General features: G+C 38.3%; 2 protein-coding genes and 1 pseudogene across 3 annotated transcripts; 1 reads left to right on the plus strand and 2 right to left on the minus strand.

Annotated features, from left to right (window-relative positions):
- Nucleotides 1–2,402: 2,402 nt before the first annotated feature.
- On the minus strand, nt 2,403–3,837 carry LOC308233416 (hemoglobin subunit epsilon-2; the record flags this gene model as incomplete). Its single annotated transcript, XM_080640345.1, has 3 exons — nt 2,403–2,531; nt 3,412–3,634; nt 3,746–3,837. The coding sequence occupies 3 exons, from the start codon at nt 3,835–3,837 to the stop codon at nt 2,403–2,405; spliced, it is 444 nt and encodes a 147-aa protein (XP_080496471.1).
- An 8,510-nt stretch (nt 3,838–12,347) lies between these two features.
- LOC308233415 (hemoglobin subunit epsilon) lies at nt 12,348–13,571 on the minus strand (the record flags this gene model as incomplete). Its single annotated transcript, XM_080640344.1, has 3 exons — nt 12,348–12,476; nt 13,135–13,357; nt 13,480–13,571. 3 exons carry the CDS (start codon nt 13,569–13,571, stop codon nt 12,348–12,350), a joined length of 444 nt encoding a protein of 147 aa, XP_080496470.1.
- A 4,513-nt stretch (nt 13,572–18,084) lies between these two features.
- Nucleotides 18,085–18,672, plus strand: LOC308233412 (nascent polypeptide-associated complex subunit alpha-like; annotated as a pseudogene). Its single transcript has one exon. The product of its transcript is annotated as a nascent polypeptide-associated complex subunit alpha-like (transcript).
- The last annotated feature ends 381 nt before the right edge of the window (nt 18,673–19,053 follow it).

A 19,053-nucleotide genomic window follows, 5' to 3' on the forward strand; every position in this document is an offset into this window, starting at 1 on the left:
CTGAGGTGAGGTACACAAAAAGAAGGCTAAGTTAGCAAAAGATCAGGGGTTCAGTCTTGGACATATTGTATTTGATGCTCTCCAGAACAATTCAAAATTGGATATTAAGCTCATAGTTACATTTCTGGGTCTTGAGCTCAGATGAAATATAACCAGGTTAAGAATACACAGTGAAACCAGGCATAGAGGCATACATCGTAACACCTGTTATAAACCAGGAGTGGGGAACTTCTTTTTCATTTGGGTAGTTATAACACCATTTGTGGGCCATACACAATTATTAACTTAAAAATTATGCTGCTATATTTGGTCAAACATTTATTTCACTCACCCCCTAATGCTTGGCAGGGCCAAACCAAATGATTTCTGGGGCCTTATATGGCCTGCAGACCGGATGTTCCCCACCCCTGGTATAAGTTATCACCACTACCTTTCAAAAATGACAGACAATGAAGCCTATAAATACTTCCTTGAGAACTTGAAGTGTATTTGTGAAATTAGAATCATTATACCATTTTACAAACCAAGAAATTTTAAATAATACTTTGCAAGTCAATGGGGTTGTAATTTGATCTTTGTTCATTATATCCAACAGCCCTGGCTCTTCACTTCTATGCCAAGGACCTGGGTACAGGAATTTTTAAATTAAAAAAAATGTTTGTACTCCCCAGTGACCAGACATTATATAACTTAATATGTGATCATCCCAATAAATCCCACACCCATCCAACATCATGTCTAGTTATTGAATATTATTGACTATATTTCCTATGCTGTACTTTACATCCCCATAACTATTCCAATTTGTACTTCTTAGTCCCTTCACCTTTTTAGGCCCCTAACCTCCCTCCCATTTGGCAGCCAACAAAAATTTCTCTGTATCTATTTTGCTTGTTCATATTGTTTGTAGATTCAATTGTTGATAGATACATACTATTTATTGCCATTTTATTGTTCATTTTTTGATTTCTCCTTCTCCTCTTTCTCCTCCTTCTCCTCCTCCTCTTCCTCCTCCTCCTTCTTCTTCTCAATAAGACCCTTTAATATTTCCTATACTTTTTATTAGATGGAGATGAACTCCTTTAGGGTACAGGAATTTGAAGTGATTTCTACAAAAGTGGTTGTGCTCAGAGCCAGATCCAAACAAGAGAATTCTAGGCATTTTCTGTTTTGTCAAAAGATTTTCTTCTTTTCATTCACTAGACAGGAAACCTGGATTTCATTTGTGATTTCTCCATTCTCTATTTTACTATGTTTTAAGTCCTACAGAATATTTCCTATAATGGTCCCTTACTTATTTTTTCTTAATTTCATTGTGTCTGCAAGTTCAGTCCTTTACCTATCACTTCACTATAATCATAGCAAACCCCTATGGCTATACTCAAGTTAGATGCTATGTTTTAAATTATATAACCACATGTAGATCAGTTTCCCACAAATTCCCTATTTTTATGCCCCTATCCTGTGCAAGAAACTTCACTGGGTTTTTTGTTTGTTTGTTTTTTGTTTGTTTGTTTTTTTGTTTGTTTCTAACAATAGCATCTATTCCTGATTTTACTGGTGTATTTCATAATTTCTCTAATTTTGTACCACCCCATTGTATCTAAAGGGCAAATTTCACATCTGTTACTTAGGCCTGGCCTGATGGTTCCTGGATTTATCATTTTCCCACATAAATGAACCTTTATCTCCATCAAAGGCTTGATGGAATTAGAAATATATTCCATTAAGTAGTGATGTGAAACAGATTCAAACCAAGGCAGTCAGTCTCTATGCCTTAGGGATGGTTGTTCTATTATTACCACTGAAGACACTTGGGGAAATTTTATAGCATGGCCCTTGACTGGGTCTGTGGGATGCTCCAACTTCACTGCATTATAGCTGATAAAAATGTTTCTTATGTTAAATGGAAGTGAACTATAGCTTAAAAAGAGATCTATTATGAATTTATTCAAATAATAACATACATGGGACACATACTAAGTCCTAGCATGCCCTACTCACAATCAATCATTGTATTGTATGTCTTAAGAGTACCTCTATTCCATCCCTTTTTCTAAAGACATTGTCCAATTCAAGAACCTACTTTCTCTTCTTAGAAGTAACTGCTTCATTGGAGCCACTCTTATCTTGTAGAGCCTCCAAGAGTTTCTTCTCTATCATCCCCCAACTACCTAACTAATACTCTCATTCTCATAAGAGTGCTTTATTTTAGCTGAATCAACATAAAAGACAAACAGAAAGAAAAAAACAAGGATATTCCTTATAGAGCATAATTTTTATTTTATTTTTATCATATAGGAGTTAGATGTAGAGGCAAAAGCATTACTCCCATTTTTCAGAAGGTGAACTCTTGGAATATAGGACCCTCCGGTAGGCACTCACAGAGTTGGACAGGTGACTCAGTGGTACTTGTAGGCCAGAGCATTAGCCACAGCAGTTGTCAGCTTCTGCCAGGCAGCCTGCATCTGGGGGGTAAACTCCCTGCCGAATTGTGTTGCCAAGACAACCAATATCATATTGCCTAGGAGCTGGGGAGAGATTGGAGGTAAAAGGAAATTAGCATATAGTAAACAGAAGACTTCAATATGGACAATACCCATTTCCTTTCTGATAAGAGTTTGAGCAACTTTCAGGGTCGTGATCCCACACAAGTGCATCATTATGGGCTTGATGTTGGCTTCAATATGATTCCCAGTCATGTACTGCTATTGAGTTCAATGCTTCTCTTATTTGTCCTGCCAATTCATCACCCTGGAGCATTGTTGTGATATTGCTATGAAATGCTTCTTTTCTTTAGAGAATCTTTCTTTTTTATTAAAGCATGATTATAGTGCTGCAAGGTGTCTCAATATGAGCGATCTAAGTCCCTAGATATTACATATATGTAAATTATTTGCAGACTCATATGACAAAGAATGCTGTGCTGTGTATACAACAACATTTCTTCATTGCTATTAGGGGAAGTGGTAAAGGAACAGCCATCCATTGAAAAGATTGCTCTTACTTTGCCCTACTTAGTTCTGGTTCTATCATCAAGAACCATGCAGCGATATAATCACCCATTTTTATAGAAAATCTAAATTAACCAAGGCAAGATGCTTTTTACCTGGCTCAATTTGTATTCTCTAAGCCAAAAACATTTAGTTCAGTTTTGGCCACTGCCCTTCACAACAATACATAGTTGTTGTTTTTTAAATATTAGACCAGTGGTCTCTCCTAGTCATAGTCATTACTCTAATTGGTCTTACTTTTGAAACTATTTAACTACCAAAATCTTGCTCTTCCCTGAAATATTTATTTCTACAATTACCTATATAGGATAAGACTTAAATGCCTATGTTTCCTAATGTATGCATGACACAAATAACTAGGACAAAAGAACAAAATACAAGCATACTCAGAACTCACCTTGAAGTTCTCAGGATCCACATGCAATCTGTCACAATGCAGCTCACTCAGCTGAGAATAGGTGCTCTTGAGGTCATCCATATGCTTAACAGCATTTCCAAAGGAGGTCAACACCTTCTTGCCATGGGCCCTGACCTTGGGGTTGCCCATTATTGCAGTTTCAGAGGATAAGTTGCCAAAAGTGTCAAAGAACCTCTGAGTCCAGGGGTAGACAACCAGAAGCCTATGGGATGAACACAGTCATAGACCAGATGGGAAGTCAGATATTTAAGAGATCTGATCAATTTCTCTTTCAGAAATGCTTTCTGCCTCTTTCCTCATTTCCAGTACTTACCTTCCCAGGACCTCACCTCCAGCCACCTCTACATTCACCTTGGTCCAAAGACCAGCAACAGCAGCCTTCTCCTCAGCAGTAAAATGCACCATGGTGTCTTGGAGCTTTCTGTTGATCACAGATGAGCCAGAAGCAAGTTTGTACTGCTGCTTCTCTGTCTGGCCTTTTATTTCTCATCTTTGGCCCCCAGCCCCTTGTTTCTTCCAATGAAATGAGACTATTAGTCAAGGGTGCATTGTCACCACCAGGGGTGGAGATAAGGGAAGGTGGACATTTGTGTCACTGATAGTGTTAGGTGGCTCTATCAGAGGGATTCTGCTGTTCTTTCCCCTGCTTCTACTACGCAACTCATATCTCAAGCCCCCCACCACGACTATCCCTGGTGACATCTAGGCTGACCATGAGGCATGACTAAAATCAGGAAGGGTAAGAATTAGAAATCTGTTGGACATTGTGTCAGGTGTTTGCAAGACATCATTCTGTTGTCCACCTAGGGTATGGAATAAGCCACAGTTCAATTAGGTTACCAATTTTTCTAAAGCTTAGATAAGGTTCATACTTTTATAGTTCTTGTAAACAGAACAGCCCTAATCCAGCATCAGTTTAGAAACAAGACAGGTCAGAACTGGATAATTTAGAGAAGAATTGAACATTTCCCTATTATTGTTTAGTTCTATTAATAATATATGCAATTGTCTGTGCAAATTTATTTCACTCTGATTCTATGGACAAGTGTATCTGGCCTATACCATGTATCTACTCATTTGTGTCAGAACATACACAATCAAGTGTTGGGGGATATGGGGACTTCTGTGTTCAATGAATAGAGCATTAGAGGACTCCATGGAAGCAGCTATGGATTAAGGGATTTGCTCCTAGCATATGCTGGAAACACATGTAAAAACCTATACATGTGTTTTTACATTTATTTTAAAATCTAAAGAGTTCAACCCAATATATTAGAACTGAGGTTTTGTTTTCACAAGAGAAATACTTTCTGTCCACTTGATATAGTAATAGACTTTCATCTCTTCCGCTTGGAAAAGACTTCAATGTGAAATGTGGAAAAGAATTACTAAGGGACAAAAGCTAGTTTACCATGGCAACCTTGATTATATGTGATCTCTCAGTGCTAAGCTCTATTGATGTGAGTACTTTGGAACATAGATATAAAGAAAAGAGTTTTAATCAATCCCAAAAGGATTTGCTTCAAGAGAAGAGGCCAATGACATAAAAGAAAGAAATGAAAATTTTGACCACTGCAAGAAATCTTACTTTTACTTAGTTGTGGGCTTGGGCCAAAGGCCTGGCTCGGGGTATTTGCTCTCTACTGGTGCTAATGCTCACCTCCAACAGTGTATGTGCACTGAAATCCCTCAGACTCAGGGACACCTGCAACTTTGAATGCTGGTGAATAGCCTCCTCCTGTCTTTCCAGAAAACCAGACAGTGATTCTGGCAGTTACATCTAACTCCTGCTTTTATTTCACCCTCTTTAGACAACCACTTTCACAGACTTTTTGATTCTTTCTTGCTCATTGCTGTTCCACATTTCCAACATATTCCCATCTCCCTGTTCCATGTGTCATCTAAATGTTTATCACATCAATGCTATATCATCATCACAAACACCTAATGTTTTCCAATCACTCATCATTTATTTAAAAAATCAAATATTTATTGAAATTTAATCATGCCAGGTGTTGTTTTCAACACTGGAAATCTTGGGAGAACAAAACAGTTGGTCAAGTCCCAGGATACTCACATTCTAGTGGGCAGAGAAGACTGACACTAATAATTAAACAAGCAAGTGAATAAAGAATTTCAGATGGTATTTTATGACAGGCAAAAAAGGTATCTGATGGCATGGTAGCAAGTGACTACAGAAAAAATAATATAAGGAAAGATTTCCTAAACTTATATCCGAAGTGAGTCCTTGATGATAAGATGAAGCCAAGTGTAAATAGTTTAGAGAGACAAGTTCCTGGCATCAGGAAGAGCAAGTAAAAATCTCTGAGGCTGGAGAGAAAAAAAATGAAAGAAAGAAGGAAGAAAAAAAAAACAGAAAAGAAAGAAAAAAAAACTTGGAATTTCATTTAGAGAAAGGCATTACAAGGTCGGAGTAAAATACATTTCAGGAAGAGTTGGAGGAAGCAAAGATGGAGAGATGGGCACAGGTTAGAGTGGATATTACACTTTAAAGCATGAGAAATTAGTAGAGATTTGTAAACCTGATATTATTATGGTCTTTAATCTACTCAGCACAGTCAGACTCATCTTTCTAACTTTCCTGTCCACCACTTTGCACTATTGCCTATAACAGGTATTAACATCTAGTCATACAAATACCCCTGAGATTTGTCCTTTCCAACTATTCTGTGCAATTTCTTTCCTTTTCCTTTTGCTCTCACAGTGCTTATCTGTTCCTCTGAGCTGGATTCTGAGCTCCTTCTGTTTTATTTCCCCACATAAATCCCCATCTCTAGGAACAGTTTATAAGGACCTCTCTTCCTCGGAATGCTATAGTCAATCTACATACTTGGGCACTGTCTCTCTCCTGGTGGCAATGCAATCAGTTTATCAAGGCAGATCTCACCACTTATACCATAAAGTTTTTAATAAAGCCCAGGAGCAATTCTTTGGAGTTGACTTTGAAAGAGTCATCCCTTCCTCTGACCTCCAACCTCTCACATTCTAATCTATCCTCATAAGAGCTTGTAACAAACCAGTGGCTTCTAGAAAATGTGTTTCCATAGGCAAGGGGGAATTAGAAATATATCCTGGACCTTACCATATTAACACCTCAGTTAATTTTTCTCTGCCAGATCCCCACATTGGTAATCTGCTTCTATCCAGATCCCTTGCCTACCCTGAAGTCTTTACAGGGGCCCATATAATTGTTTGGTTCTGAGGAGTTCTTGTCCCATCATACCCATTTCTCCCATCAGAACTCTCTTATATCTTTAACTTGAAGAATTCCCAAGTGTATGTTCCTTCTAAATGTATGACCCAAATGTATATTTATTTTATGGCCCTGTTTTTATTTTATTTTATTTATTTTCTTGTTAAAATAACACACACACACACACACACACACACACACACACACACGTACATATTCACAGCTCAACATATAATCCCTGGGGTTCTCACACTCAATAGCTCATGATTAAAATAGAACTGAAGACAATTACAGAAGAATTCTTAGCAGAACATCTATTATTATTATCATCACTACTATTACTATTACTGTTATCATTTGAAAAATAATGTTGTTTCTTACTGAGTCCACTTTTCAACTGGTCTTAGATTAAGAACTAACATCAGGAAGCACCTCTTTCTTTCTCCTGTGTGCATGCCAAACAGCTTTAAAGAGACAGAGGTTCTTTTTTCTTTGACTAGTAGTCCACGCAGTTATACCAGAGACATCATTGCACTTTCAATAAGTTTATCTCTGATTTACTGCAGTTTTTGAAAGGACACAGTTACAACGTGACAGAGTCAGAGTTTCTACTAAGTTTTCTCCCCTCTGTGAGTGATGTATAATCTCACATGTTATCTGATCAGGGTTCTGAAGCTTTGGAAATCTGACTTATTTGCTCCTGAAACAAAGAACTGTAGATCAAATAAAATGCAAATTATGAAGTTGCATGATGGAGTCTTTAGAGTTTTTTCATATAAAGAATTATGCAATCTGCAAAAAGTTAACACTTATACTTCATTCCCAATTTTGATGCCTTTTATTAATTTCTCTTGCCTGACTGCTCTAGCTAGGATTACCAGTACTATGTTGAACAGGAGTGGTGAAAGCAGATATCTCTGACTTGTTCCTGATCTCAGAGGAAGAGCTTTCAGTTTTTCACCATTAAGTCTGACATTAGTTAAAAGTTTGTCATATATGGTCTTTATTATGTTGAATTACTTTCCTTTTATACCCATTTTGTTAAATTTTTAAAATCATAAATGGATGTTGTGTCTTAGCAAATGCTTTTTCTGCATCTTTTAAGATCATCTGACTTTTAGCATTTATTTTGTGTGGTATAGTTCATGGCTCCAACAAAAACTATTAGAAATAGTAAACAAACACTTCCAATGGGAAAGGAACTGGTTCATTTGATATTTTCCTCCAGAGTCTGTTTCTCCTGTATTTAGAGCTCCAGGAAGCTGCTTTGTTTATTTTTCTCTGAAATAAATCCTTTACAAAATAACCCTTAAAAATCTACTTCCATGTGTATTTACAGAGTGCTCTAAAATTTTAAGAGCTCAACCCAATACATTAGAGCTGAATTTCTGCTATTAGAGAAATAATCCTGTCAGTCTACTTGACATAGTTGTGAGGCTGTTATCTGTTCTTAGGGAAATGGGGAAGACTTCATGTGAAAGACAGATAAGAATTTAAGGCAAAACCGAGATCAGTGAAGTGGAGGAAAAAGAGAGACAATCTTGAGCACAGTGAAAAAATCCACGATCCCTTGCTAAAACATGGTGCCTGAAGCTTTGGAAATCTGGCTTGCTTATTTGCCCCTGTGGCCAGACCTCATAATCATATGAAAGAGCAGATTAAAGAGTTACCTGTGAATTTTTATTGCAGGTTATCTCTATCTTCAAATCCTCTAACTTGTCAGGTAGTGTGAATCTTACTCCTCCTCAGACTAATGAATTTTTAAGAACCCTCATGTCTGCAAACAATCTTTCCATGTTTCCAGAAACCCAATGAATCAAAAATCATCTGTAACTCTTGCTTTCATCTTATACTTTTGAGGCAATACCTTACAAAATGTTTTCTTGTCTATAGCTGTCTGATCTTTCCATTTCCTCCATGTCATTGCTTCTGACATTGCATAAATCCTCACCTGATAAGTTATTTCTTTACAGGAGACATTCATGTTTTTTAAAACATTCATTCTCATGTGTTCTCAAGCATTCATTCAATAACTACTTGTTGAATAAGTGCATATCATAATTGTTCCAAATACTGGGGACTTAAGATAAATGAGGAAGAGAAAATAACTTTCTTTAAGATTAATAGTTTATAGATGGAAGATATAGAAATGGATAAATAAGCCATCAACAAAATAATTTCAAACATTATTTGTTCTGAAGAAAATTGATATTGGATTTAATGAGAGAGGGGCATAATTACATCAGGGAATAGTCTCTCTAAGGAGGTAGTATTTGAACTGGGGCCAGAATATTAAAAAAAAAAAAAAAAAAGAAAGAAAGAAAGAAAGAAAGAAAGGAAGGAAGGAAGGAAGAAAGAAAGAATCTGCCATGGAAAAATATTGGGATAGAAAGTCTGAAAGTTGGAATAGTAAATCCAAACCTCTGAGGAAGGTAAGCAAAACTGTGATATGCAAGAGATATAAATAATAAGCAAATGCGGTTGATATGTGCATAGTAAATGTGAGAATGGCCTGAAGTATTGTCACAGAGAAAGCATAAACCAAATAATGTAGAACTTGTCTTCAGTGGTAAGGAGTGAAAAGCCATTATGGAATTTTAATCCTGGTAATGACATATTCTGAAAATCCTTTGTATTCTTTGCTAGTTTAATATTCCAAGAATATTCTGTTCACCACAACATTATTTTGCTCAGGTGTATTTTATTGCTTACCAACAATGAGTAGTCATCCTTTCATCTATTAAAGAGCTGAGTCATCCAGCCCTGCCTGTATGCAGCTGTGTGTGTCCATATGTGTTAATTATAAAGCTGTTTTCAATTATGTTAAACAGACAAAATCTAGATCTAAATCCAGGCCCCTAAGGGATAAAGAATGTATCTTCAACCCACCACTCCATCATCAACATCCTTGACCCCTATTATTCAGATTCAGAATAATAGATGAGGGGTAAGAAAGTTAAGAGGTTGATTGATTGAAAATGTACGTTGCTTTCATTAGTTGACTGTCTGGCTAAAAAGGTCTAGTGCAGCCGTGGGCAAACTACGGCCCGCGGGCCGGATCCAGCCCGTTCGGCTGTTCTATCCGGCCCGCGGAGCCGAAAGAGCAGAGGGTTCTCTTGCTCTCCCCTCAGCTCCTTCACCAGCAGCAGTGTTAACATGGCAACGTCGGGAAACACTGCCGCAGCTCCTTCTTCTGAGTGGGCGGATTTATATCTGCCCATTCAGTAGAAGGAACAACCTCTCAATCTTCCAGAGGCTCCTTGTAATGCCCGTGGACGCGTCCCCCGACATCACCCTGGGAATGCGTAGACACCTTATCGTGGTGATGTAGGGAGACACGCCCCTGGAGAGCACAGTATCAGAGCATTAGCTAAAAAGGAGACCAACAACACTGTTCCCACTCAAGTTGATGTTTTAAAGACCAAAAACCTTTCAACCCAGTCTACATTGCTATCTACATCTACGTCCTGGGCATAATTTGGAAGTTGCACTAAAGAAAATGTTTAATTTACTGTTTACACATTTTGTTCTTTTCTATTCATTTTAGTTTTAAATTATTTTATTATATTTAAGTTTAATTGGAAAGGCTTTTGTACCTTTCCTTTGTTAGGCAATTTTATTTTGCCTTTGCCATCTTCAATATAAGGTATGTTATTGTGCTATGATTCCTCCATTTTTTGAAGTTTCAAATTATAATAATTAGTGTTTACATTCTTCTTGTTAAAATGTTTGAAATGAATAAAACTATTGAAATAAAAAAAAAGACCGTACCCTTTTGCGTAATGATGTTTACTTTGAATTTATATTAGTTCACACAAATACTCCATCCATGCTTTTGTTCTGGCCCTCCGGTCCAGTTTAAGAACCCATTGTGGCGCTCGAGTCAAAAAGTTTGCCCACCCCTGGTCTAGTGCCATGAATAGCCTCTGTTTACTCTATTTACGGGCATCATGAGAGGCCATAGGGCTTAGAAAGACCAGTGCTGTTGACAGCCTATAACTATAATAAATCTCTGGTCTCTCATCCTTATTGTGGAGACATAAGGTGAAATTAGAAGTTAATTCATAGGGTAAGTTCTGATCACTGTGTGGAGGCAATGAAATGCCCACAGAGTTAAATTTGCCAAGAAATGACACTCAAACTTACAGAGTGTGAAGGTTCTCAAGCCTGTAAGTGAGAATTTGACTCAAGGACTGAAGGTCAAGTCTTCTTGAGCAAACTAGCAGTAACTCCCAAAGTGATTCCGTTAATGCCACTCCTACCCTAGGATCCACAGGTGAATGCATGGCTTCTTCTTGTTAGATTTACGGGGCTGGGAGCTTTCAGTCATCTACCATTACCTCCTTCCTTCCCATCTAACCCAGTCAATCAGATACCATGTCTTCTTACTCTATCTTTGCTCATTCTTTACTTTTTGCAGACCTCACTGCTCTTCTTGGGTTTAGTCCATTATGTCAAGTCCCTGAATTATAATCCATGTCTAGTCCCTGCAATTTTGAATTTGTATTTGTGTGCATTAAGCATCTCCCCTCCCAATATTATTACTTGAGTCATTTAAAATTCTAAGGATATTTATTGTTTACTCTTGCTGATAGCAATAGTAAAAAAAAAAAAAAAAAAAGAAGGAAAAGAAAAGCTAATAATTTTATTTATTTATTTAGGGCCTCCCATTACTTAGTCTTTCCTAATACTCTACCTATGTGTACTCTCTCCTCTAGTTCCAGATAGACATTTTCATGCAAGTCACCAAGCCCTAGCTTACTGGTTTAGACTCTGAGTCTTTGTTATTATAGTATATCCTACATGAAGTTTTGGGCATTATTTCCCCTTAAAATTTACACAATATCCTAATTCTAACTTTATTTTTGTGTATGTTACATTCAACCAGAAGATAATGCACAATGATTTCATGTTTCTTAGCTTTGGCTCCCCAGTGAGAAAGTGACACCCTTCAAGAAAGTGAAGGCTATTGTTGATTAAAGAGACTTTTTCTGGAAAGCTCCCAGCCCTTCATCAACCCATCTTTTATCTCCAATTCTATCTCAACAAACATATGACAAGTTAGGTGATTCAAAATTCACATTAGAGTGAATTGAAATAGTAACCCAAGCCTAGACCTGGATCCCTACAACATTTTTTTCTTTGTTTCTTTTTTTTTCTTTATAATTTTTATTAAATGTATTGCAGTGACATTAGTTGATAAGATTATATATGTTCCAAGTACACAATTCTATAATACATCATCTGCATATTGCACTGTGTGCCCACCACCCAAAGTCTGAATTCTGACATGTACCACAAATCTACTTTGTTTTTTTCTTAGGCACTGCTTACCACCTCCTTCTTCCCCCTCCTTGTAAGATTTTGTCACACTGCACTGTAAGTGCATGCTCACGTAATTAACCATTTCCCCACCCCAGAAAACTTTTACCCATCTTGCCATCCTCCCAGACACTCTAGAATCCTCCCACAATGCACACTTCTCAAAGGAGCTGTTTCTTCTTATGTCTCTCCCCACCCCTTACCCAATGAACCTTTGCCCCTCTAACACAAGAGTAAAAGATACAATATAAGTTCTGATTATGAAGTAGAATGTACTTTATTAAACAGAAGTTGTGCTGTCAAGACAAAACCTCAGTTCCCATTTGCAGAAGAAAAGTAATGGGGACACAAATGGGCACTGGTGAACTGGAAAGAGGACTCAGTGGTATTTGTGGGCCATGGCATTGGCAACACCAGCCACCAGCTTCTGCCAAGCAGCCTGCACATCAGGGGTAAATTCCTTGCCAAAATGAGAAGCCAGAATAATCACCATCACATTGCCCAGGAGCTGTTAGGTAAAAGACAAAATGACAAAGAAGCATGTTGAGCAGAAGTTTCCAACACAAATTGTAGAAAAAAAGAATGGCTTAAAACCAAAACTCCCTGCTGACACTGAACATTAAACTCCTTATGGGTTGTGCTTATGCATGGGCTCTCAGAGTGAGTTTAGTTAGTCTCCAACCATTGCCAAAACAAGCCTCCACTTGGTCACAATACCAACAAGTAACTGAACATATTTAGAAAACTTGTATTTTTGAAACATTCTATCTAAAAATCTTTCTCCAAAATCTCTTCCTAAACTTCAGTCATCAGGGACCACATAAAATAATGCATTTCTGCTTCATTGAGGTAGAACTCTACCTACTAAAAGCCAAATTCCTTTCCTCCTTAAACAAGTTTGCTGTTCTCTGATATTATTCCCTAAGATAAACAGTTCTGACAAGAGTTTCTGAAAAGATTTAAGCAAACTCAGGCTATTCATCACTCTTTAATGTCACTAGTTCTGAATCAAGGTGGCCTTGGTTATGCCCACTGGAGGCCTGCCCTCCTAACCTTGTGACCCATAATTTACCAGATATTTGTTAGTTTTTCCAAAGACTCAATTTCTATTATAATCCCAAAAGTTAAATAAGAAAAAAAAGCACATGGACATTCTCTGAACTCACCCTGAAATTCTCAGGATCCACATGCAGTTTGTCGCAATGCAGCTCACTCAGCTTAGCAAAGGCACCCTTGAGGTTGTCCATGTTCTTAATAGCATCTCCAAAGGAAGTCAACACCTTCTTGCCATGAGCTTTGACCTTGGGGTTGCCCATTATGGCGGAAGAAGAGGACAGGTTGCCAAAGTTGTCAAAGAATCTCTGGGTCCAGGGGTAGACAACCAGGAGCCTATAGGATGGAACCAGAGCATACAGGAAATCAAAGACTCAAAAATCTTAAACAACTTTCCTGATCAATTTTCAAGACTCATATTCACCATTCTCACCCATGCATTGAATCCCAGTTCCTACCTGCCCAGCACTTCGCCTCCAACCTCTTCCACATTTACTTTGCTCCACACATTAGAGACAGCAGTCTTCTCCTCACCAGTGAAATGCACCATGATGCCGGTCTGAGAGCTTATGGAGATCACAGAGATGTCAAAAGCACGTATGTCTGCTGCTGGAAGGGGTAGCCTTTTATTCTTTACTGCTCACCCCCTGGCCCCTTGTTTCCCCTAGTACTTGGAACTAATTGGTTAAGGCTGAGCTGTTCTTTGGGGGTGGAGTCAGGCCAGAAAAGGGTCAGCAATGAAGAGTGCACTCTGGTTTATAACATGGTTCCCCGGACAATCTTCTTTTGTTGGCTCCCTTTTCATTCTCAGCACAATTTTTTATCCATTCTCCCTTTTGTCTCCCCATGTCATTTTCCAGGATGGCGTTTATCTCTCCCCGTCTCCTTCTCCAAGTAAGACCCATAGAGAGATGCTAAATCCAAGATAGGGAGAGAGTTCCAGCCAAAACAGCTTAATATTTGTGTTAAGGATAGTGACAAGGACAAAAACAGCGTCTCAAAAAAAAAAAAAAAAAATACAGCCGTGGCTGGGTAGCTCAGTTCATTGGAGCATTGTCCCAGACATCAAAACGTTGTGGGTTTGATTCCAGGTCATGTTTTGAATTTGTTCCCCCATTGGGCACTTGCAGGAAGCAACCAATCAGTTTTTCTCACTCTGTGTCTCAAAATCAATAAAAACATATTCTCAGGTAAGGATTAAAAAATATAATTGACATAGAATCTCAGCCAGTTCTATCTCCCTTAAGAAGTAATTTAAAACTCTCTGCATCTTAGTTTTCCAAGTGAGACAAAATACATATATGGTTACTTCAGGAAGCTGAAGAGAATTGTAAGGGATCCACAATAGGACTATGACCTTAATAGCAAAGTACAATACCTGAGGGTGATTTCACATAGAAGAATGACAGAATATAAACTTATATCCCATGCTTCCCAGGAGCCCTCTCTCTGTGTATTTCTCCGTGACTGTAGAAGAAACTAGCTACTGTGGGGATATTGCTCTGAGCTCTCTTTTTGATTTTCTGTCCTACTTACACTCTTTTTACAACTTATTTTAAACCAGGATTTGTGATCAAACTAAGGAATAGATTAATTGATGTTAATCAGGCTAGGAGTTGGAGAATGGTTTAATGTTTGTTGTAGCCATAGATGCCAGAGACTTTAAATTTCTCATGTACTTGTTGTTGTTTTTGTTTGTTTTGATGCTTTTGTTGTCTTTGGGCTTCCCTAAGAATTCATCATGAAACATTGTCTGGACCTGTCACTTTCTCATTTACCATTCACTGTTATTATACTCAAGTCTGGTTGATATGGTGGTGAGGAAAGGTGGAGAAGCATCCAATGTGTATAATTAAATCTCAGTCTTTTATGGACCAATTTTCCTGGGCTGTCACCTTCACATGTGTTATTTAGTTTTTTCTCCCTTAATAAATTTAGGGAAGACTCCCTGGATTAGACCACATAGCCTAGCATGACAGGATTCTTGGGTAAGGAAGAAGATATTTGATCACTGAAGTAGAAGAACAATGAATAAACAAGAAACAGTTGGCTACTCGGTAAATAATAACCTTTGGTTTAATACAAGTTTTGTGTGTTTTTTAATCCATAGAGATAGAGCTCTAGGTTTCCAAAGAAAATTTTCTATAGATCCAGTGTGAGGAGACTTTTCCTTAGACCTTGGGCATGAGGGTCAGACATTGCCAAAGCCCAATGAACAAGAACCAAGTCTCTCAAAACCAAGAGCTTGGTAAACAAGTCTCTCTCTGAAGCAGATCCTATGAGTATGTCCAATTCTCCTTCCAATTCAGAGTGTGGGCACCAGTCTTCTCTTGGCTTCAGCATATGGTGTTGATCCTCTTCCTCCACCTTCACACCCATTGCAAAGCCATTAACTCCTCTACTAGAGGCTTTAGGGATCAGAGCTGGCCTGCCTCCAGGGATCTGGCTCATCCTTTGCTCTCTTATCACTAAAGGTTGTGGGAAAAGACTTTTAGAAAAGGTTATAAGGTTGAATGGCAGCATATCTGTAGCTCAGTATGAGGCTTATGAATTCTGATTCTGAAGTCAGCTGAGTGTAGTTTCATTAGGGGTTTGTTGATTCAAGCTAAATTATCTCAGATGCTCATTTTGAAGTATTTTATGTATTTCTCCTATGGAATATAATGATTATTTTCTTCCTTTCTTGAACGAAATACCCAAAGTTTAGAGAGATAAGTGACATAGTTATCCAGGATAGATCAGAAAGATTGAATGTCAGAAAAAATAGTAATTTATTACTTATAAAGTGGAAAATTAATAAAATAGTAACATTAAATCTCAAGGTACTTAAACAAAAAGACTTTTAAAAAGAAACTCTGATGGGAGATATCTGTAATACTATCAATAATAAAAAATATATTTAAAAAAGCAATGACCTACTAGTACTAAATAATGCTAACCCAAGTAAATGAAATAATAAATATGTAAGAATTACTAATTAAATTAACAAAGAGGAATATGGCATATACAAAAGCATACACATATAAACTTATTATAAAACTAGAGGCCCGGTGCACAAAATTTGTGTGTGTGGGGGGGGAGCGCGGGGTGTCCCTCAGTCTAGCCTGCACCCTCTCCAATCTGGGACCTCTCAAGGGATGTCAGACTGCCCGTTTAGGACCGATTGGGCCTAAACGGGCAGTCTGACATCCCTCTCAAAATCCAGGACTACTGGCTCCAAACCGCTCACCTGCTTGCTGCCTGATTGCCCCTAACTGCTTCTGCCTGCCAGCCTGATCACCCCTTAACCACTCTCCTGCCAGCCTGATCGATGCCTAACTGCTCCCCTGCCAGCCTGGTTGCCCCTAACTGTCCTCCCTTGCAGGCCTGGTCACCTCCAACTGCCCTCCCCTGCTGGCCTGGTTGCCCCTAACTGTCCTGCCCTGCAGGCCTGGTTGCCCCAGCTGCCCTCGCCTGCTGGCCTGGTCACCCCTAACTTCCCTCCCTTGCCAACCTGGTCACCCCTAATTGCCCTCTCCTGCCGGCCTGATTGCCCCTAACTGCCCTCCCCTGCCAGCCTGGTCACCCCTAACTGCCCTCCCCTGCTGCCCTGGTCACCCCTAACTGTCCTCCCCTGCAGGCCTGGTCACCCCTAACTGCCCTCTGTTGCCAGTCTGGTCACCCCCAACTGCCCTCCCCTGCAAGCCTGGTTGCCCCCAACTTCCCTCCCCTACAGGCCTGGGTTCCCCCCCCAAGCTGTCCTCCCCCCCCAACTGCCCTCCCTTGTAGGCCTGGTCCCTCCCAACTTCCCTCCTCTGCTGGCCTGATTTCCCACAGTTGCCCTCCCCTGCAGGCCATCTTGTGGTGGCCATCTTGTGTCCACATGGGGGCAGCCATCTTGTGTGTTGGAGTGATGGTCAATTTGCATATTATTATTTTATTAGATAGGATGGCTTTTACATGTATAAAAATGGATCAATAGAATTCAAGACTTGAAAACAAATACCAGAAATCTAGAACTATACATGATAGATGTTATAAATATAACAATAGAAATGACGTTACACCTTAGTTTATAAAGATGAATTATTGAACAATAATTCTGAATAAAATGTGTTCTCTATATGAAATAAATTTAATAATATAATTATTTCACAACCAAAATTAAATTTAGATAAATTAGAGACAAACATGTAACATAGCAATTCATACAATAACTAGAAAACTTAGGTCAACCATATATTCTTTCTAACCATAGCAGTAAGGGGATAAATAAAACAAAAGAGGACATGAGGAAATTAGACTTCATAAATTATGCAATTCCAAATACCAAAAAGTGACACGAATAAAATTATATTAATAAAAATAATTTTAAAATACTCAATATGTACTAAGGTTTAGTATTCACATTATGTAGCACAATATAAATATGATAAGAAATGATCACAGTATTTTCAAAAGTTAGAAATAGTTTGATCAAAAAGTCACAAATACTGGTAATATCTAAAAATTTCAAATGAACATAAGAATACACTTTTTGCATATTAGCAAGTAAAGGAAACAAAATAGTAGCAAATGCCAATTATGTCTGACAAAGAATAAAATCAATTTCATCTTTTGCTGATATTACTTCAGTGAAACTCAGACTTTGCTGGTGAGAATATAAATTGATCCATGATCCTTCTGGAGACAAATTTGACAAGCGTGTAACATAAACTTTTAAGTAGTCATACATTTTGAATAGCAATTTTATTTATTATTTTTATCAGAAGGAAATTATAGGTTATTGGGAGGAAATTATCAGAAGGAAATTATATTCTTTATAAATAGGATGTTCACTTACACCATTACTTATTATGATGTAAAATTGGAAACAACTTTTTTGTTCAACAATAGAATGTTAGTTAAATTATGATAAACATGATTTGAATATGCTTTAGTTATGTAAAATTATATGGATGATTATTAAATTACCTGGAAAATGTTTACAGCCTTAAAAAAGAAAAGAAAAGAAACTCTGGGTAGGTCAGGCTCACACTCGCTCTCTTTCTGCCCCCATTTTGGTCCCACGTTCCCCACACAAAATGCTCAGTGAAGCCACAGAGATTGTCCCTGCTACAGAGCAGGAGGTGCCACAGCCCCAGGCTGGGACATGGTCTGGAACAGAATCTGACAGTCATGCATCAGTACCAGAGCTCAGGGAACAAGATTCCACACAGGCAACCCACAACAAGCCCAGCAGCAGCAGCTGAAATCAATGAAGAACCAGTCGGTAAAGCAAAACAGAGCCAGAGTGAAGAGAAGGCACAGAAGGCTATGTCCAAACTGGGTCTTGGACAGGTTCCCAGGGCTCTAGGGTCACTATCCAGACATCTGAGAATATTATCTTTGTCATCACAAAACCAGAGGTCTGCAGGAGCCCAGTTTCATATACATAGGTAGTTTGGGGAAGCCAAGATCGAGGACTGATCTCAGCAAGCACAGGTAGCAGCTGCTGAGACATTCAAAGTTCAAGGTGAAGCTGTCTCAAGCATTCAAGAAAACACACAGAGGAACTGTACAAGAGGAGAGTGAGGAGGAAGAGGTTGATGAAACAGGTGCAGAAGTTAAGGACATAGAATTGGTCATGTCACAGGCAAATGTGTGGCGAGCAAAGACAGTCCAAGCCCTGAAGAAAAACGGTAATGATACTGTAAGTGCTGTTATGGAATTAACAACACAATCATCTGAAAATGAGAAACTTTTGTTGGTATTTCAAAAGAGTAACTATAGCTTGGTTTGAAATTTGTACTGTTTCTATCATTAGTAAAGTTATGGCTTCTTGTGGATGAAAAACAAACTCTGAAATTTGTTAAAGATTAATTCCTACCTCTCAGGGTATCCAGTAGTAGCATTTATATGTTTGTAAGTGCTATGCAGGATTTTAATAAATGTAAGATACCTGTTTTTAGCAGGAATAAATCAAGTATTTTCTTAAATCTTGCTAGCTAATATATGACATGTGTACTAATCCTAGGAGTCAAATATTGTATTATCTTCAGGTGCTCTTAATG

Source organism: Plecotus auritus, assembly GCF_963455305.1.
Source record: "Plecotus auritus genome assembly, chromosome: 9".
NCBI lineage: Eukaryota > Metazoa > Chordata > Mammalia > Chiroptera > Vespertilionidae > Plecotus > Plecotus auritus.